Source organism: Camellia sinensis, chromosome 13 (genome assembly GCF_055761805.1).
Source record: "Camellia sinensis isolate YWXY chromosome 13, ASM5576180v1, whole genome shotgun sequence".
Taxonomy (NCBI): Eukaryota; Viridiplantae; Streptophyta; class Magnoliopsida; order Ericales; family Theaceae; genus Camellia; species Camellia sinensis.
The window spans coordinates 87775411-87791269 of NC_138973.1; the positions used below are offsets into that span (position 1 = coordinate 87775411).

The 15859-nt window shown below is 32.2% G+C and overlaps 1 protein-coding gene and 1 long non-coding RNA gene across 4 annotated transcripts; one reads left to right on the forward strand and one right to left on the reverse strand.

Annotated features, from left to right (window-relative positions):
• The first annotated feature begins 6131 nt into the window (after nucleotides 1–6131).
• Nucleotides 6132–10146, forward strand: LOC114276687 (Translation elongation factor EF1B/ribosomal protein S6 family protein). Of its 3 annotated transcripts, none has more exons than XM_028218508.2 (4): nucleotides 6157–6259; nucleotides 6343–6395; nucleotides 7363–7587; nucleotides 9495–10146. In XM_028218508.2, exons 3-4 carry the CDS (start codon nucleotides 7405–7407, stop codon nucleotides 9768–9770), a joined length of 459 nt encoding a protein of 152 aa, XP_028074309.1. In that variant the 5' UTR covers nucleotides 6157–6259; nucleotides 6343–6395; nucleotides 7363–7404; the 3' UTR covers nucleotides 9771–10146. The 3 variants fall into 3 exon arrangements, with proteins under 3 accessions (XP_028074311.1, XP_028074309.1, XP_028074310.1); XM_028218509.2 differs by having other exon boundaries at nucleotides 6164–6259; nucleotides 6359–6395; XM_028218510.2 differs by lacking the exon at nucleotides 6343–6395 and having other exon boundaries at nucleotides 6132–6259.
• A 4110-nt stretch (nucleotides 10147–14256) lies between these two features.
• LOC114276689 (uncharacterized) lies at nucleotides 14257–15761 on the reverse strand. Its single transcript, XR_003634337.2, has 3 exons — nucleotides 15623–15761; nucleotides 14755–15020; nucleotides 14257–14662 (listed from the first exon to the last, which is right to left on the reverse strand). It is a non-coding gene; the product is annotated as an uncharacterized LOC114276689 (long non-coding RNA).
• Between the last annotated feature and the right edge of the window lie 98 nt (nucleotides 15762–15859).

Here is a 15859-nt window from a genome sequence, read left to right on the forward strand (position 1 = left end):
ACAAATAACAAAACCACCATACACGGTTCCGAACACAGCTTCACGTCTCAGTCCACATCCACACATATGTACCTGAAAACATTTTCAGCCATGTAGGGTGAGCATAAAGCCCAGTAGAGAATATTTCAAAAACTAAACATGTTCCACCAACATAAATGATCATGATGCAATACATATATATACAATATGCCCAAATGCATTTTCAAATTCATTTGATTATTCACCAAAATCCTTTCTTTCCAATTACCAAAATCATACGTTTAAGCAAATCATTTTCCGAGTTCAAATCATTCGTTTGATATAAAATCCCTTTCCAAAAAACGATCCAGGAATCTTAATACCAACCAGCAAATATATTGCTAAATCAAATGCGAACACATCACTAAACAATAGCAAATACATTGCTAAAACCTTTTTCCAAAACATCCTTTCAAACCAATATGATAATAAATAAAATGGGTAAATCTTAGGGTTAGTGTTCATACAAGTAACTATATAAGTCACAAGATCATTTTTACCAGTGCTAACCGAAAGGCTTCACACTTGCCGCACGGGTTTAGAACTTTTACCATGGACACACAGATCAACTTAATTTTGCTTTAACACCCTCTCGCAACTTTACCACTATATTTACCTTTTTCCAATAGCACAACACATGTAATTCAAAATATTATTTTCCAAAACAATGCAAATGTTCCAAAAAAAATACGAGAATTTCCAAAACCACTTTCTAGAACATACAGTTTCAATTTCCAAAATCCATTTCATGCTCCATGATATGAATGATTTCAAATTGCCTAATTCACATGCAATTTCTAATACATGGCAATGCTATCCTCCACCGATGGCCAAAACAATTATCTCTAATGCAATAATCAAAAGATATCAATATAGATATATTTTTCAAAAGAGTAACAACAACCATTTTCAAAAACCCGCAACTATTTTCTTCCCATCTCTTACAAAACCAATATCATTTTTCATTATTTTCCAACACAAGCCAAAACTCATGTTTTTAGAATAAAACCTTATTTTCTTTCAAAATCACTTTTTGAGTAAAGGAAAGCCACCATGTCAACATATTTCAACCACCAATAAAAAATCATAACCTTGTTCAAGAACTCATTTGAAAAATCTCTCTTTGACATTTCAAGTCCAAACCCTAAGTTAAATTTGACACACCCAAATCCATAGATCTTTTGTAATAACAAATAACTAAGGTAAAAATCATACCAAATGACTACCAAATATAAATAACAAAATATGCCACAATATGCTAACTAACTCATATTGTGTTTAGGAAATAGACCCTATCGCTTGAAGCAAAGAGGAGGACTTGAAAAAACTCAAAGTCAATTAAACCGCGAAACTCTTGGATCAAAAGAAAACCCTTAACGAGATCCACAGTCTTTCTCAAAGGGCCAAGGTGAAAAGATACCTCTCAGTGAATAGATCTAGAGATCTAAGTGAAAAAGTTAAGTTTCTAAGAGAAAGAGAGGGATTCACAGTATAAAGAGGGAAGAGAGAGAGAGAGAGATAGAATAAGAAAAGTGCGTTTGGGGTCTATTTATAGTGGTAGAATAATAGCCCTAAAGTCAAAAAAAAAAAAAAGAATAAGTCAAACTCCTAAAAAGTTGTGCCCAAAACTGAACCAAAATTTGGAAATTAACTCACAGAGATCGACCCTCATGGCAGTGGTGCCAATCCTCAGGAAAAAAACTGTGACACTAATGTGTGCAGAGAACAAGAGTCGACCCTAGGAACCAGCGGTGTCGACCCTATATTTCAGAATGCAACCCAGGACAAAACAACATGGGAAAGGTCGCCCTTCAGAACCCCTGATGTCAACCTTCAGAACCCCTGGTGTCAACCCTATAAACTAGCAAAGACACTAAGAACAATGCAACAAGGTGGCGTTGACCCTCAAGAAGGCTAGTGTCGACACCAAAACAGATTTTCCAAGTTCCCAAAAGAACATTCCAACGTAAACAAGCGTAAACAAACAATCCCAACAAGTCTAAATCGAATCGTGCTCTTCCAAAACCAAAATACAACAACTCCAAAGACTCCCAAAATGAAAATAAAGGAATTTAATACACTCTTCAATAGTTTAAAAGGCATAAGTGCTACATCTTATATTCTCACCCTTAGATGGTGTAACGCCTTGAAATTTTCTCACAAGAATATGCCAAGACAAATACAAGAATATACCCAAAAGTCATCTTTCTTATTGAACTAAGATTTAAGGGTTTACAATTCACTATGTACAGTCCTACAATATTCATAATTCATATTCTAGTTCAGTGAACTAGATGGCCTTACAAAATATAAGTCTCTAGGGCGTATAATAACAATAAAATAAACTGATAGTCGTGTTACAACAATCCTAATTCAAAATAACAAAATACACATGAATCAACTTTTTCCAAAAAGAGCTACTGCTTGATCCCATCCATCAAGTAGGTGGTACTTCGTCAATTCCTGAAAAATAAAATAGGGTTGAGCTATATGCCCAGTAGGAACACCTTTAACCAAGTATTTAATCTTTCGAATAAGATTATGGGATTTTTGCGACAAAACATTACAAGGAAATTTATCTTCACATATAATCTTTATCAATCATATCGATGCACAATAACCAAAGAATGACAACTATAATTTATGTCATCAGGCACCACGCAATTTATGTTATCAAGCGCAACAATCACAACCATAGAAGGCAAACCATGAGTCCACTTATAACAGTCCAATTTAAAACACTATTTACTTTTGTTTTAAAACCGCTCCCACATTTGCTGGCTATTATACGGCAGGGAGTGGGCACCCAAAGAAAACCATCCGTTTTTTCACTTTTGTCAGCTATTATACGGCGGGACTATGTAGACACTCAAAAACATTTTTCTCATATTTGTCCAGCAATAAGCCAAGACAGGGCATTTGGGCACCTTTTCAAACTCCTCGCGCTGGTACAAACATAACACCACATTTTCAAAACCAACTCTTACCCAAACTTATGCACAATTAATAATTCAATCACATTTTATTTCACCAACAAACATCCAGCCTTACCAAAGAATGGAATACAACACCACATTTAAAGAAAATAACATTCAAGCCACAATTCCTTTACCTTACTAACATCTACATCTTTCATCTCTTCATTATTCACAATTATTTCATGAACCAAAGGAAATTCCATTCAATTTGGTGTTTTCTACTCAATTTGAAAATTTAGGGTTTTACCAAATTTGGGGGTTTTTCTTCTCTATCATAGATATGGGTTTTAAAAACATTTATATACATGTTTTGAAATGGGGAAGTAAAGAAACCTCAAGTAAAAGTCAAGTAAAATGGTTTATTTATGCAAAACTTGGGATTAATCCAACGATATCCTCAATTTAGCTTATAAGTCACAACCACACCATGAAATCTATTCAAAACAAAGAAATATTTGGGTAAAAGTATTCCTACCTCTACAAGTAGAAGGGAAATGCAGCCCCTTAAAGAATCCTTCGCAAAACCCAGATTCAATCGGTGGAGGAGTAAGATCTCCAAGTCTTCTTCACTTTTTGATAGGTGATCTGAGCCAAATCTTAGTGGAATGAAAGGTATTTTAGAGTGAGGAACTAGGGTTTTCGGAAATGGCGAGAGAAGAGGGAAGATAAAAATGAAAATTTTAAAGAATGATCTAGAATCAAGTTTTTAAAGTTGCTGAATTCGCGCAGTCCGCTCGAGCGCCACCTTCCCCACTCGAGCATAAGACACAAACTTAGAGGCCCGCTCGAGTGATGAATCCTCACTCGAGTGTAAAATGACAAGTCCTAGAAGTTTTACAGAGCTGCAGTGAAACAATTGGAAACCAACATTCTCCACTCAAGCACCACTTCTTGCGTTCAAGCGTCCCGCTTGAAAACTCAAAAGATACTGAGAGTTAAAATTTTCCGCTCAAGTGCGAATTTTTACACTCGAGCGGGCCCAGAACAAAAGTGTCACAAATGGAATCCTATTCTTTATTGGCCTATTGAGTAGCTTCTTACAAATTGGATGAAAGACAACAAAATCATCAACAACTATCTATAGTCTCTGCATCGACAATACCAATTGCAAAAGGAAAAAAAATCTGAAACAGAGAACATTTTACAATTAGTAAGTAGTATACACAAAAGGCCAAAAAAGTAAAATAGTAAGATGTTACTATAATTAAAAGTAAAAGTTTACTCTGAAAATAAGTAAAATGTTACTCTGAAATTAAGTAAAATTTTACTTTGTGAGACACTGACAGTAGTAGCTACCTTGATCCCCATCATTCATTGTAGTTGATAATAATGTACTCTTATATTTGCCATTCAGGAAAGTACCATCAATAAATAATAGAAATAGGTTAAATCCTTCAATATGTAGTTCGACACAACCTTGAACACAATGGTAAGATCACCATATTTGCATAACAGCATAAGAAGTGGAACCATTTTTCAAATCTGCAATTAGTTGACAATATAAATTTACTGTCAATCAAAGTAAAATTTTACTGTCACTAGGAGTTTAAAAACAAATCACAAAAGCACAAAGTACCATAATAAATTTTTATTGTCATTCTATTAAACAAAAACAGAACACATAATATAAGAGTAAAAATTTACTCTTATTTTATCAAACAAAAACGGAGCACATAGTACTAGAGTAAAAGTTTACTCCCAAACAAAAATAGAACACATAATACCAAGAGTAAAATTTTACTGTCATTCTATCAAATAAAATCAGATCATACACAATATAAATAAATAAATAATAATAATAATAATAATAATAATAATAATAATAATAATAATAATAATAATAATAATAACTAATCAACAAATCAACATATCTGATCAAACTCGAACAATAATGAAACACGTGATCGAAACAAAATCTCTAAAACTCGATCAGCACTCTCAATCTTGATGAAATTCTGAAAATCTGATACAAATTTGTACATATTTTAAATATAAGCTCTCGTTAATACAAATTTCGAGATTACCGGAGAACACATGATCAAAGCAAATTTGATGAGATCATTGGTGGCGAATCGTCTATTGTTGACAGACGACGAGATCGTTGGCAGTGAAATCTTTAGATTTCAAGATCGTCTTCATTGATTTCGAATTGTTTTCACTAATTAGATTTTCAAATATATGAGATCAGTGTACATATCGATCAGATTTTCAAATACATGATATATATATATATACATAGAAGGGCAATATTGTCCAAAAAAAGGAAAAATTATTGTGTGTCATTGTTGAGCTATGCACCTCTTTCTCAGGAATTTTTTGAAGCTAAATTAGTTAAGCTGTCATTTACCCTAAAAAAAAGCCCAAAAAATCAAGTTTTACCAAAAATCACAAAATTAAATAGATTCAAATTTCCAGCGTAATTTAGCACCATAGACCAAATGTTTGGTTTGATTCTTCAAATTTTATTTTTAAATTTCTTAATTTTGGGTTTTTATGAATTTCTTAAGATTTTCTTTACATATGCTTTACTTTTTTCATGTATCACTTATCTGTCTACTTAATTCATCTATCTATTCATATCATCACTATCACTATTGTCGCCATTCGCGACTTTCCGGTGGCCAACTGGTAGCAAGTCCAGTAGTGACGGTACAATTGAAAAAAAATCAAAAAAAAAAAAAATTCTTTCTAAACAAATAATTTCATTAAATATGATCACCAAAAATGATGAAATCTTAAATCAAATAACATATTACTCATTAATGTCTATATTGTTCATTTTTTTTTTTTGGAGTATTACTGTTTTCATTCTATTTTATTTCAAATATATTTATTTCTTTATCCTTATTATATATATAGTTATTATTCTTATTCCACATTAATTCAAATATATTCCCCTCTATGACAAAAAAAATAAATATATTTAAAACAAAATAGAGTGGGAATAGCACTTTTTGGTGGAGAATTTCAAATGAGCGTCTGTTGAAAAATAATTACAAATGATAAATTTTAGGGAAATGATTTGTAGCCCTAAAAATCTCACCCCTAATCTCCCTAATTTCCATTTCTGGCAACTATTTCCTTTTTTTTTTTTTTTTTTTTTACTTAATATGGAAATTAGGGGGATTAGGGGATGTTTTTTTAGGGGATGTAGCATGACCCTAAATTTTATTACCCACGGCAGAGGATCGACACACGAGTTCTCAGTCCCAGTGTGCCCTAGGGCCTCTCTCTCTCTCCGTTGCCCTTTGTTGTCACAACAGGTATGTCTCTCTCTCTCTCTCTCGGTCTCTTGAAGACCTAAGCTTTATATATGATTTTTGTATTTTTGGGATCGACATTGAAGCTCAGAGCAATTGCAGAGGTTATCTACGCACCTCAATCCGTTTGCCAATTCCAGTATGTATTCATATTCCTTTTGCTGTCCCTATATGTAATCATAGCATTACCCTAGTTTGATACATAATTTTGTTATTTTTTAATATCCTTTTCATCTTAGTTTGAGTTTGATACATAATTTTATCATTTTTTTTATAATCATTTTCATCTTAGTTTGAGTATGATACATAATCTTATGGGAGAATTATACATCACATAAATGTTAGGCTATTTTTTATTTGAATTGCGTAATTGATGATAGTTCTAAGTGATTCCCTGATTTCATTGGTTGAATTTCTACATAATATTGATGACAAAGTTCATATTTCAGTCGTGCCTTCGGATATACTAATTTGTGATAAATGTACATTTCAATGAGCTTTTTTGCGTATGTATGTATGTGCTTTTGCGTTTTCACATAGGTTTTTGTGTAATTAGGACACTTTGTATATGTGCCTGATGTGTTTGTGATTTCAATGACATACATAATTAGTTAACAAATGTCATTGTGGTGGTGTCGATGATATTGGCTTACTTACGATGTGTTTGGTTGGGGGATTGAGAAGAGATTTGAAAGGGAAAGGGAAAAGGTAGGTAAAATATAAATAAAATATACTTATATTTCACTTAGTTTCACACCTTTTTCCTTTCCCTTTTTAAATTTCTTTCCAAATCCCTCAACCAAACATAGCGTTAATAATATCTAGTGGGAATTTGTGTGCTGTGCATGATGAACCTACCCCTGGGCATAATCTATGTCGTCAAAATTTACTTAATTTGGTTTTGCTTTATCTGTTAATTGTTAATCATATTTATATATGTAAAAAAAAAATAAAAAAATCTGTTAGTTGTTATTCATAAGTGGTTATTTGTTTGATACTGTTTTTTGAGCTTGTTGGTAGCTTGCTTGAATTTTACTTAATAATAATAAAAAAAAAGCATATTAACATTCTGTTATTTATATCCTGATTCATTATGTCAAAAACAGTTTGGATAGTAGGTCTAGCTGAGGAAAGAGGATAAGAGAAAAATGCCTCTGTATGACTGTATGCTTTTACTGAAACCCCATGTAAAGAAGGAAGCTTTGATGGACTTGGTTGCTCGGGTGGGGAAACATGTTTACAGAAGAAATGGTGTTCTCACTGATATGAAATCATTTGGAACTGTTCAATTGGGTTATGGTATCAAGAAGCTTGATGGGAGATACTATCAGGTGAGAATCTACTCATATTGCACCATTACATGGATATATTGTTTGTGTTTTTCAGCATGTGTCATGTGCAATAAATGGTAATTATTATTATTATTTTGCATTTTGCTTTTATTACTGGCTTTGATTGAGCATGAACTTGGGTTGTATAGTTATGTGTTGACTGTGGAGCTACTGTCAATTATTTGACACAATAGATTCTTTTCATATTTCATTTTACTTGCAATGTTGGAAGTAGTTGTTGTGTAAACTGTGTGTGCAGCCTAAGCTGTTGAAGCATAGGTATATAAAATCCACAAGATTTGGGGCATTGGCAAGATCTATTGGTTACACAAAAATCATAATTTTAGGCAATTCTGTTGAAGCTTGATACCAAAGAGTAGTAAATGAAAACAAATTTTACTTTTGTCATCCCATGATCAAAGTATAAGTAGAATTTTGTCCGCAATGCTCAAGAGAGAGAACTACATGACAGATAATTCTCTTTTGGAATGGGGCCAGCCACTTGGGAATAACGGAGGAGAGAGAACTAAACTAATCTATCAAATGGTGGAAGTCACAAGAGTGAGGACTAAACCTAATCTATCAAATGGACTTTCTTAACTTGTTCATTAAGGATCTGAAAATTAAGCCTATTGAATTCCATTTATGCATTTGAGGCTTTCAGCCATCAGAAGCCCTAAAAGAGCTAAACATCAAGTGATTGCATCCTTTTCCTATAAACATTAAGCCTATTGAATTCCATTTATGCAGTTGGGGTGAATTACATCCTTTTCCTATAAAGGTGATTGGAAATAGATCTGAAATGAGTCTTCGTACGCAAAGGCCATCCGTAACCTTGTATTAGAATTGATCTTGCTATTTAACTGAGAGATTAAATTTTGGGTTTCTTCCCAGGGAAAATGTAGGACTTATCAAAATATAATGTTGCAATTTCGTTTCATATTGATTATTGTTTTCTAATTGCACTTACTGATTTCATCACAAAATTTGTAGAGGTTGAGTAGGATGTTCAGAAAAGTAGATCTTTTATTTGATCTAAATGATGGCAAAGATCAATAAACATTGGTGTTCATATTTCAAAGTTGTCCAACTTAGTCTTGAATCTTGTATTTCTTCAAATCTAAAAATTTTCTAATTACTGATTGTTCACTGCAAGTCTGCAACTTAATGACAGTGTACATGGAGTTAGTCAATTGAAAGATTTGGTTTGGGTATCTAGATCTGTATTTTGGTTGGCATATCAAAATAATGATTATGTGAACCAAATGAAATTGAGAAGTAGATGCAAGAGAAGGAAAAGATGGTAGGCACTGCATGAAGGAAATCTTCAATTTGTCTTCCATACAAGCTGTTAATATACTCTCGTTGTAATTATAAAGTGGTTACATAGGATGTCATAGTATCATCCATAAGCCAAGATCATTTCGTTTGAAAAGAATAATAATAATAATATACTTCAATTCTACTATCAGCAAGTCTTGGTGACTCCAATTGAGTGATTAGCTTGGGTTTGAGAATTTTGATCCGTGTTGCTCGGAACTTGGATTGTTTCAGTATGTGGAACGAGAACAGGAACTAGAACAGAATGTGATAAGTCAAATTTCACTGGTAACTACAGATGTGTTTTTTTGGACCGAAAGGATACTGCTGTCTAGTTGTCCACATCCCTACAGTTTTAGGTTCCAAAGAAGGCAATAAGAAAAAATTTTAAAAGAAAAAAAAAAAGAAAAAAAAGTGAAAAAGCTAGATATTTGCAAGATGTTAGTTTATTTGTAAGGGAAATAGTTCACACTATTCTTTAATGATTGAGACAATTGTTTTAGTCCACCGCCATTCCCCACAAGAGAGAGAGAGAGTTCTCACACCGAAGTTTATTTTGTTCGAGATTAATTTGTTATTGTTTGTAGGGCCAATTGATGCAAATGACAATGATGACACCACCAAGCTTCAATAATGAGCTGCATTACCTGAACAGGGAAGACCGGTTGCTGCGTTGGCTTTTGGTTAAACACCGAGACATCAAATATGGGTTGGAATTTCTGAGTGAAGATGATGGAAAAGGTGATCTAAGCAAGTTCCGTAGCAGCTTATACGGAGATGATGATATTGATGACGATGAGGATGACGACGACGATGAGGATGAAGAATACGAAGCGGACCAAGAGGAGATGAAACTAGAATGAATGTGATGAATGCTTACCATCTCAGTTAATTTTGGTGTTTATTCTGCTTGCTTGTATGTTGCAGTTAAGAGTAGATGATGATGATCTTGCCTAATGTTAAAAAGTACTTAATTGTAAGGTTTTTGGCAACAGTTTTATGCTTGAAAGTTGTCAACGGTTAGGATCATTCTACACTGATTGTGCTTCGTGGATGCTTGGCATCATCTCTTGCCTATGCTCAAATGTACCTGTTTTTTGGTCTTTGTTGTTTGAGTAGTGGCATAAACTGTTCGGTTTTGGTCAGTTTTTATGAAGAATTTGATGTCATACTGAACCTTTCAGTTTTGCTACTAGTAAAAATTCAAAATATTAAGAGTTCACTTCTTGTTAAAATAAAGTCAAATTTTTTTTGATGTTCTTTTAGTCTTCAGTAGGTTTTTTTTTTTTTACTTTTTAGGTCCAAGTCTAATAGAATCAAAGAGTGAAATTTTTTAAATTATTTGTCTTATTTTACCCATTAGTTTCAAATTATGCCTTCTTGTTTTCATTTATCTGTAAATTTTCATTGCTTGTCATTAATGCTGTGTTTGGATGAGAGTTGGGGAGGGATTTGGAAATGAAAAGAGAAAAGATATGTGAAATTATGTGAAATTTAAGTATATTTTATTCATATTTCACTTACTTTTTCTCTTTTCTTTTCAAAATTTCTTTCTAAATCTCCCAACCAAACATAGTATAAGAGTAACAAGATTTCTTTTTTATTTTTTTTTTTCTAGAAATTACGCACAAATTAGCAAAGAGGAAACTGAGCATGAAAGTAAAATTTGACAAAAATTGCACCTTAATGCTGTGTTTGGTTGGAAGATTTGAGGAGAGATTTGGAAAAGGAAAGAGAAAATGTGTGTGAAATTATGTAAAATATGGACATGATTTATTCACATTTTACCTAACTTTTTTATTTTTCTTTCCAAATCCTTCTCTAAATCCTCTAACCAAACACAGTAACACGTATTATGTGGCGTGAGTATGAAAGTAATGTATAATATATGAACATAAAAATGCCAATGCTCAAATGTACCTATTTTTTGGTTTCTGTTGTTTGAGCAGTGACGTAAACTATTCAGTTTTGATAGTTTCAGCTTGTTTGGTTTCGTTTTTCTGAAAACAGTTTTTAGAAAATTCTACTTTTTTATTTTTCGTATTTTTTTATTTTTAATGAATTTTTTTAATATTTTAAGTAATTTTTACAATTTTTAGATATACCTAACATAAATATACCTAAAAAGTACAAAAAATTGTGAAAAAAACCTTTTAAAAATTCACTAAATACCAAAAATATAAAAAAATACGATAATTTAGTACATTTTTTATATTTTATGTATTTAATAATTTTTTTAAATATTTTTTTATAAATTTTTTACTTTTTAGATACATCTAAGTAAGTTACATCTAAAAAACTAAAAAAAAATGTTTAAAATTTTAAAAATATTCACTAAAAACAAAAAAACACGAAAAACAAAAAATTTAATTAAACTCAAACCAAACACACTTTCAATTTTAGTTTTTATGAAGATTTTGATGCCATATTGATCCTTTCAGTTTTGCTATTAGTAAAAATTCAAAATATTAAGAGTTCGCTTCTTGCTAAAATAAAATGAAATATTTTTTGATGTTTTTTTAGTCTTTAGTAGATTTTATTTTATTTTTTTAAAATTTTAATTTTTACTTTTTAAGTCCAAGTCTAATAGGACCAAAGAGTGAAATTTTTTAAATTATGTCTTATTTTACCCATTAGTTTCAAATTATTTCTTCTTGTTTTCATTTTTTTTTTTTTTTTGATAACTGAGGGTGTTCGGGTCAACTTGCGCGCACCTCAACTAATCCCCAACTAATCCCTGGGAGACCAATCCCACCGTCCACTAGCGAGGGGCCCATTTAAAGCCAGAGCAGAGCTCTGTATGGACTAGTCCAACACAAGAGTTGATAGCATCTAAGAGGTTTTGAATCTGAGACATAGAGAGGAGCAAACTCCTAAGTTCCACGCCTCCACTACTAAGCCAACCCTTGGGGGTTTTCTTGTTTTCATTTATCTGTAATTTCCCAAAACAATTCATTGCTTGTCATTAAGAGTAACAAGATTTCTTTTACTTTACTTTCCTTAGAAATTAAACACAAATTAGCAAAGAGGAAAGTAGAATTTAACAAAAATCGCACCTCAATAGTAACACATCTTACATTGCGTAAGTATGAAAGTAATGTATAGTATATGAATATAAAAATGGCAATGCTCAAATGTTCCTGTTTTTTGGTCTCTGTTGTTTGAATAGTGGCGTAAAATGTTCAGTTTTGGCTTTTATGAAAAATGTAATGCCATATTGATCATTTCAGTTTTGCTAGTAAAAATTCAAAATATTAAGAGTTCACTTCCTGCTAAAATAAAGTCAAAATTTTTTTGATGCTTTTTTAGTCTTCAGTAGATTTTTTTTTTTTTTTTAAAATTATTTGTCTTATTTTACCCATTAGTTTCAAATTATTTCTTCTTGTTTTCATGTATCTGTAAATTCCCCAAAACAATTCATTGCTTGTCATTAAGAGTAACAAGATTTCTTCTTACTTTATTTTCCCTAGAAATTAATCACAAATTAGCAAAGAGGAAACTAAGCATAAAAGTAGAATTTAACAAAAATCGCATCTTGTTTAGTAGCACTTAAAATCAGCTTAAATGAACTTTTAGCTTAAATTAAGTTATTTTTGTGTGTTTGGTAAAACTTATAGGGATAGATTAAAGCTTTGATTAAGCCATTTTCAACCTAAATTTGTAAGCAGCTCCAGGGGGTGCTTGTTGATTTGAGCTCATGCACGCAATTGAAATTGGGGCATTAAATGACTTAAATGCTCTTCATAATTTCCAGTTATTATAAGTGTGCCATGTATATAAACCAAGAACACTCATTCTCTCTCTTTCACACAAACGGGAGAGGCGATTTCCGGCGACAAGAGTGCTCCCCTCTCTCTCTCTCTCTCTTGTGTTCTCCAATTGCTCACAATGAGCTATCTAAACTAGAGACCTTATCCATCGCGATCTGAACCAGAGACCCTAACCATCACGATCTCTTTGCAATCTCCTCTCTGTCTCTCTCTCTCTTCTGTGATCTCACAGTAACTGCTATTGCAACAGTAGGAGTGACGATCGACGGCTATCAGCGGTGGGATGAGAAGGAAGAGAAACAAGGGCTGCAGGCAGTGGGAGCATGAGAAAAAGGAAGGAGTTGCCGACAGTGGAATTAGGGGTTTAAATTAAAAAATAATAATAAATTAAAAAAAAGTTGGTAAATTAAAAAATTAATAAATTACAGAATAATTTTTATAATAAAATATTTAATTATTTAATTTTATATAAGGGCAAACGTCCTTTAACAATTTTTATATTATTAATTGGTATTGTGTAATAAAGAAAATTAATAAAAAAATACAATTTACTTCCACTAATGAAAAGAAATTAAACAAAATTAACCACAAAAAAAAAAAAAAAATGAAGGAAAAGAAAATAAGGAGAAAAAGACAAGGGTGAAAAAGACATTTATACTGCAAAAAGTTACTTCACAACTTATTTAACAAACACTACTCATCAACTTAAATCTATAATCTAACAGTTATACTAAACAGATTAACAGCTTCTAATTAAAGTCATAATCTATAATCTATTAAGTTATAATCTATAATCTGTTTTAACAGTTACACCAAACGGGATCAGTAATACATCTTACTTCACTTGAGTATGAAAGTAATGTATAGTATATGAATATAAAAATGCCAATGCTCAAATGTACCTGTTGTTTGGTCTCTGTTGTATGAGTAGTGGCGTAAACTATTCGGTTTTGGTTTTGATAAAGAATTTGATGCCATACTGATCCTTTCAGTTTTGCTATTAGTAAAAATTCAAAATATTAAGAGTTCACTTCCTGCTAAAATAAAGTCAAAAATTTTTAGATACTTTAGTCTTTGGTAGATATATATATATTTTTTTAATTTTAATTTTTAGTTAATGTTTTAATTTAATTTATTAAATATGAATTTATTCGTTTTGTTTAATTACACATAATTTGTACAACAATCTTAAAATATAACACTGCTTGTTTAAAATTATTTTCTGAATTGGAATCGTCCACTGATTTTTACGATGCATGATTGTAAATTAATATATACAATGTTATATTCTAATTGTTTAGTTTAATTAGAATACTTTTATTTCTAGAGCTCTAGTGCAGTTTGCAAGCTTATTTGTTTTTAAGTATAATTTTATTTTAGTGTCAGATTATCTCTTCTTATTTTCATGTACCTTAAATTCCCCAAAACAATTCATCGCTTGTCATTAAGAGTAAAAAGATTTCTTTTTTCTTTATTTTCCCTAGAAATTAAGCACAAATTAGCAATGCGGAAACCAAGCATGAAATCAGAATTTAACAAAAATCGCACCTCAATAGTAACACAACTTATATCGCGCGCGTATGAAATTAATGTATATTATATGAATATAAAAATGCTCTCAAATTCATAACTAACTTTCGAAGTTAAATTCTATCCAAAACCGTATAGTATATCAAAGCCAAAATAACTGTGAGCGCACCTCACTTTAATAGCTAACTTTCGAAATTAAATTCTAACCAATACCATATAACACCACCTTCACCAATGGTCCAAATTTTCCATCAGAACTTTATTAAAGACCTTGCAAGCATTGCCCTAGTTTACCCAAATATAAACCAAACACAATATAGACTTCACTGAAAAATAAAAATCAATTCCCCAAATGCTCGGCTTAATGGCTTACATAATTTGTAGGTTTCCTGGTTCGCGACATGCCCTCGTGCTTGGCAGGTAGGAGTTTTTACCACTGCACTAAGAATGGTTACCTAAACAGCAGACTTCCATTAGGTTTCTCAACAATCAAGCTATATGGAATGCTCACAAAAATATTACACAATTTCATACAAGGAAATCGTACCACAATTTGCTGGTTCTCATCAGAGAAGTCCCACCACTCTCGCCCTCTATTCCTGAGCCAAATACAAAAATAGAGAGAGAGAATAACAAGTAGACCATCATTCTGCTCTGAGCTTGGATGGCAATCTTCATATGAGAAAAGGAAGGAAACTTGATGAAAGATGTGCAGCACATCACTGGGCAGTCAAGCGGACCAGCATTCAGCACCGGGCAGTCAAGAAGTCCCACCACTTCAGGACTTCAGGAAACTCGTATGCTGCTACTCAACTGCATATTACATCTCAAAAATTTTAGAAGTAAAAGAAGAGTAATTAACATTGAGAGAGGAGTTTTTTAAAATTTCAACACAAGTAGAAATATTAAAATATATACGCAAAAGGATTAATTGATGCAAATAATTTTCTAACTCTTTCTCAGAAAAACCCACCACCTCAATCAAAAGTCCAAGAGAAAGGAGCTCATAATCGTTTCGAGCAATGAAAAAAACAAAATTTCCCATCAGACAATTGAAGTTGTAATGTGTTGTAGACTGAAACATACTACGAAAACCTCCCCCTATCAAAGTGCCAGTTGAGGGGTATGCGCTATTTTAAGAAAAGCCCATATGAAACCTATTCATATCCGATTTATTGAAAATTTTCTTTTGCAATTGCAACTAAACATGTATACAACCTGGGGAAGTGCCTTTTGAATTATATCTGTTTTACTTGTCTTGAAACCTAAACCTGGCCAAACACTTGACTAATGGAAAGAAGTGGCCTATTCCCAGCCAATTACACAACTTGCACTGCAACAAACTATTTACACACAAAATGCAGGAGTTGCAGCGTATTGAAAGCAGGGTCCATAGAAAGACGCTGGGTGTTTACCTTTCTGATTGAGCTGATAGGTTCCTCACAAGGCCAAAAACGTTGGTTTATCATAATATCTGGTGTGATCAACAGTCCTGAAGTCCCACCGCATGAAAATCCTACAAAATTCAAACAAAAACAAAAAAATATGGAACCGTGATATTTAATTTTAAAACAAACCACTCATGGGAGTTTCAAGCTCCGTACACACACACACACACTTGCTTTATGTTCTGTTAATAGAAAGTCCTATAA

Bases quoted from the DNA above. Each gene is read 5' to 3' on its own strand.
- LOC114276687 (XM_028218510.2), top strand. From the start codon at position 7,405: ATGCCTCTGTATGACTGTATGCTTTTACTGAAACCCCATGTAAAGAAG. The intron at 7,588-9,494 runs GTGAGAATCTAC...TATTGTTTGTAG, and splicing joins TTGATGGGAGATACTATCAG to GGCCAATTGATGCAAATGAC.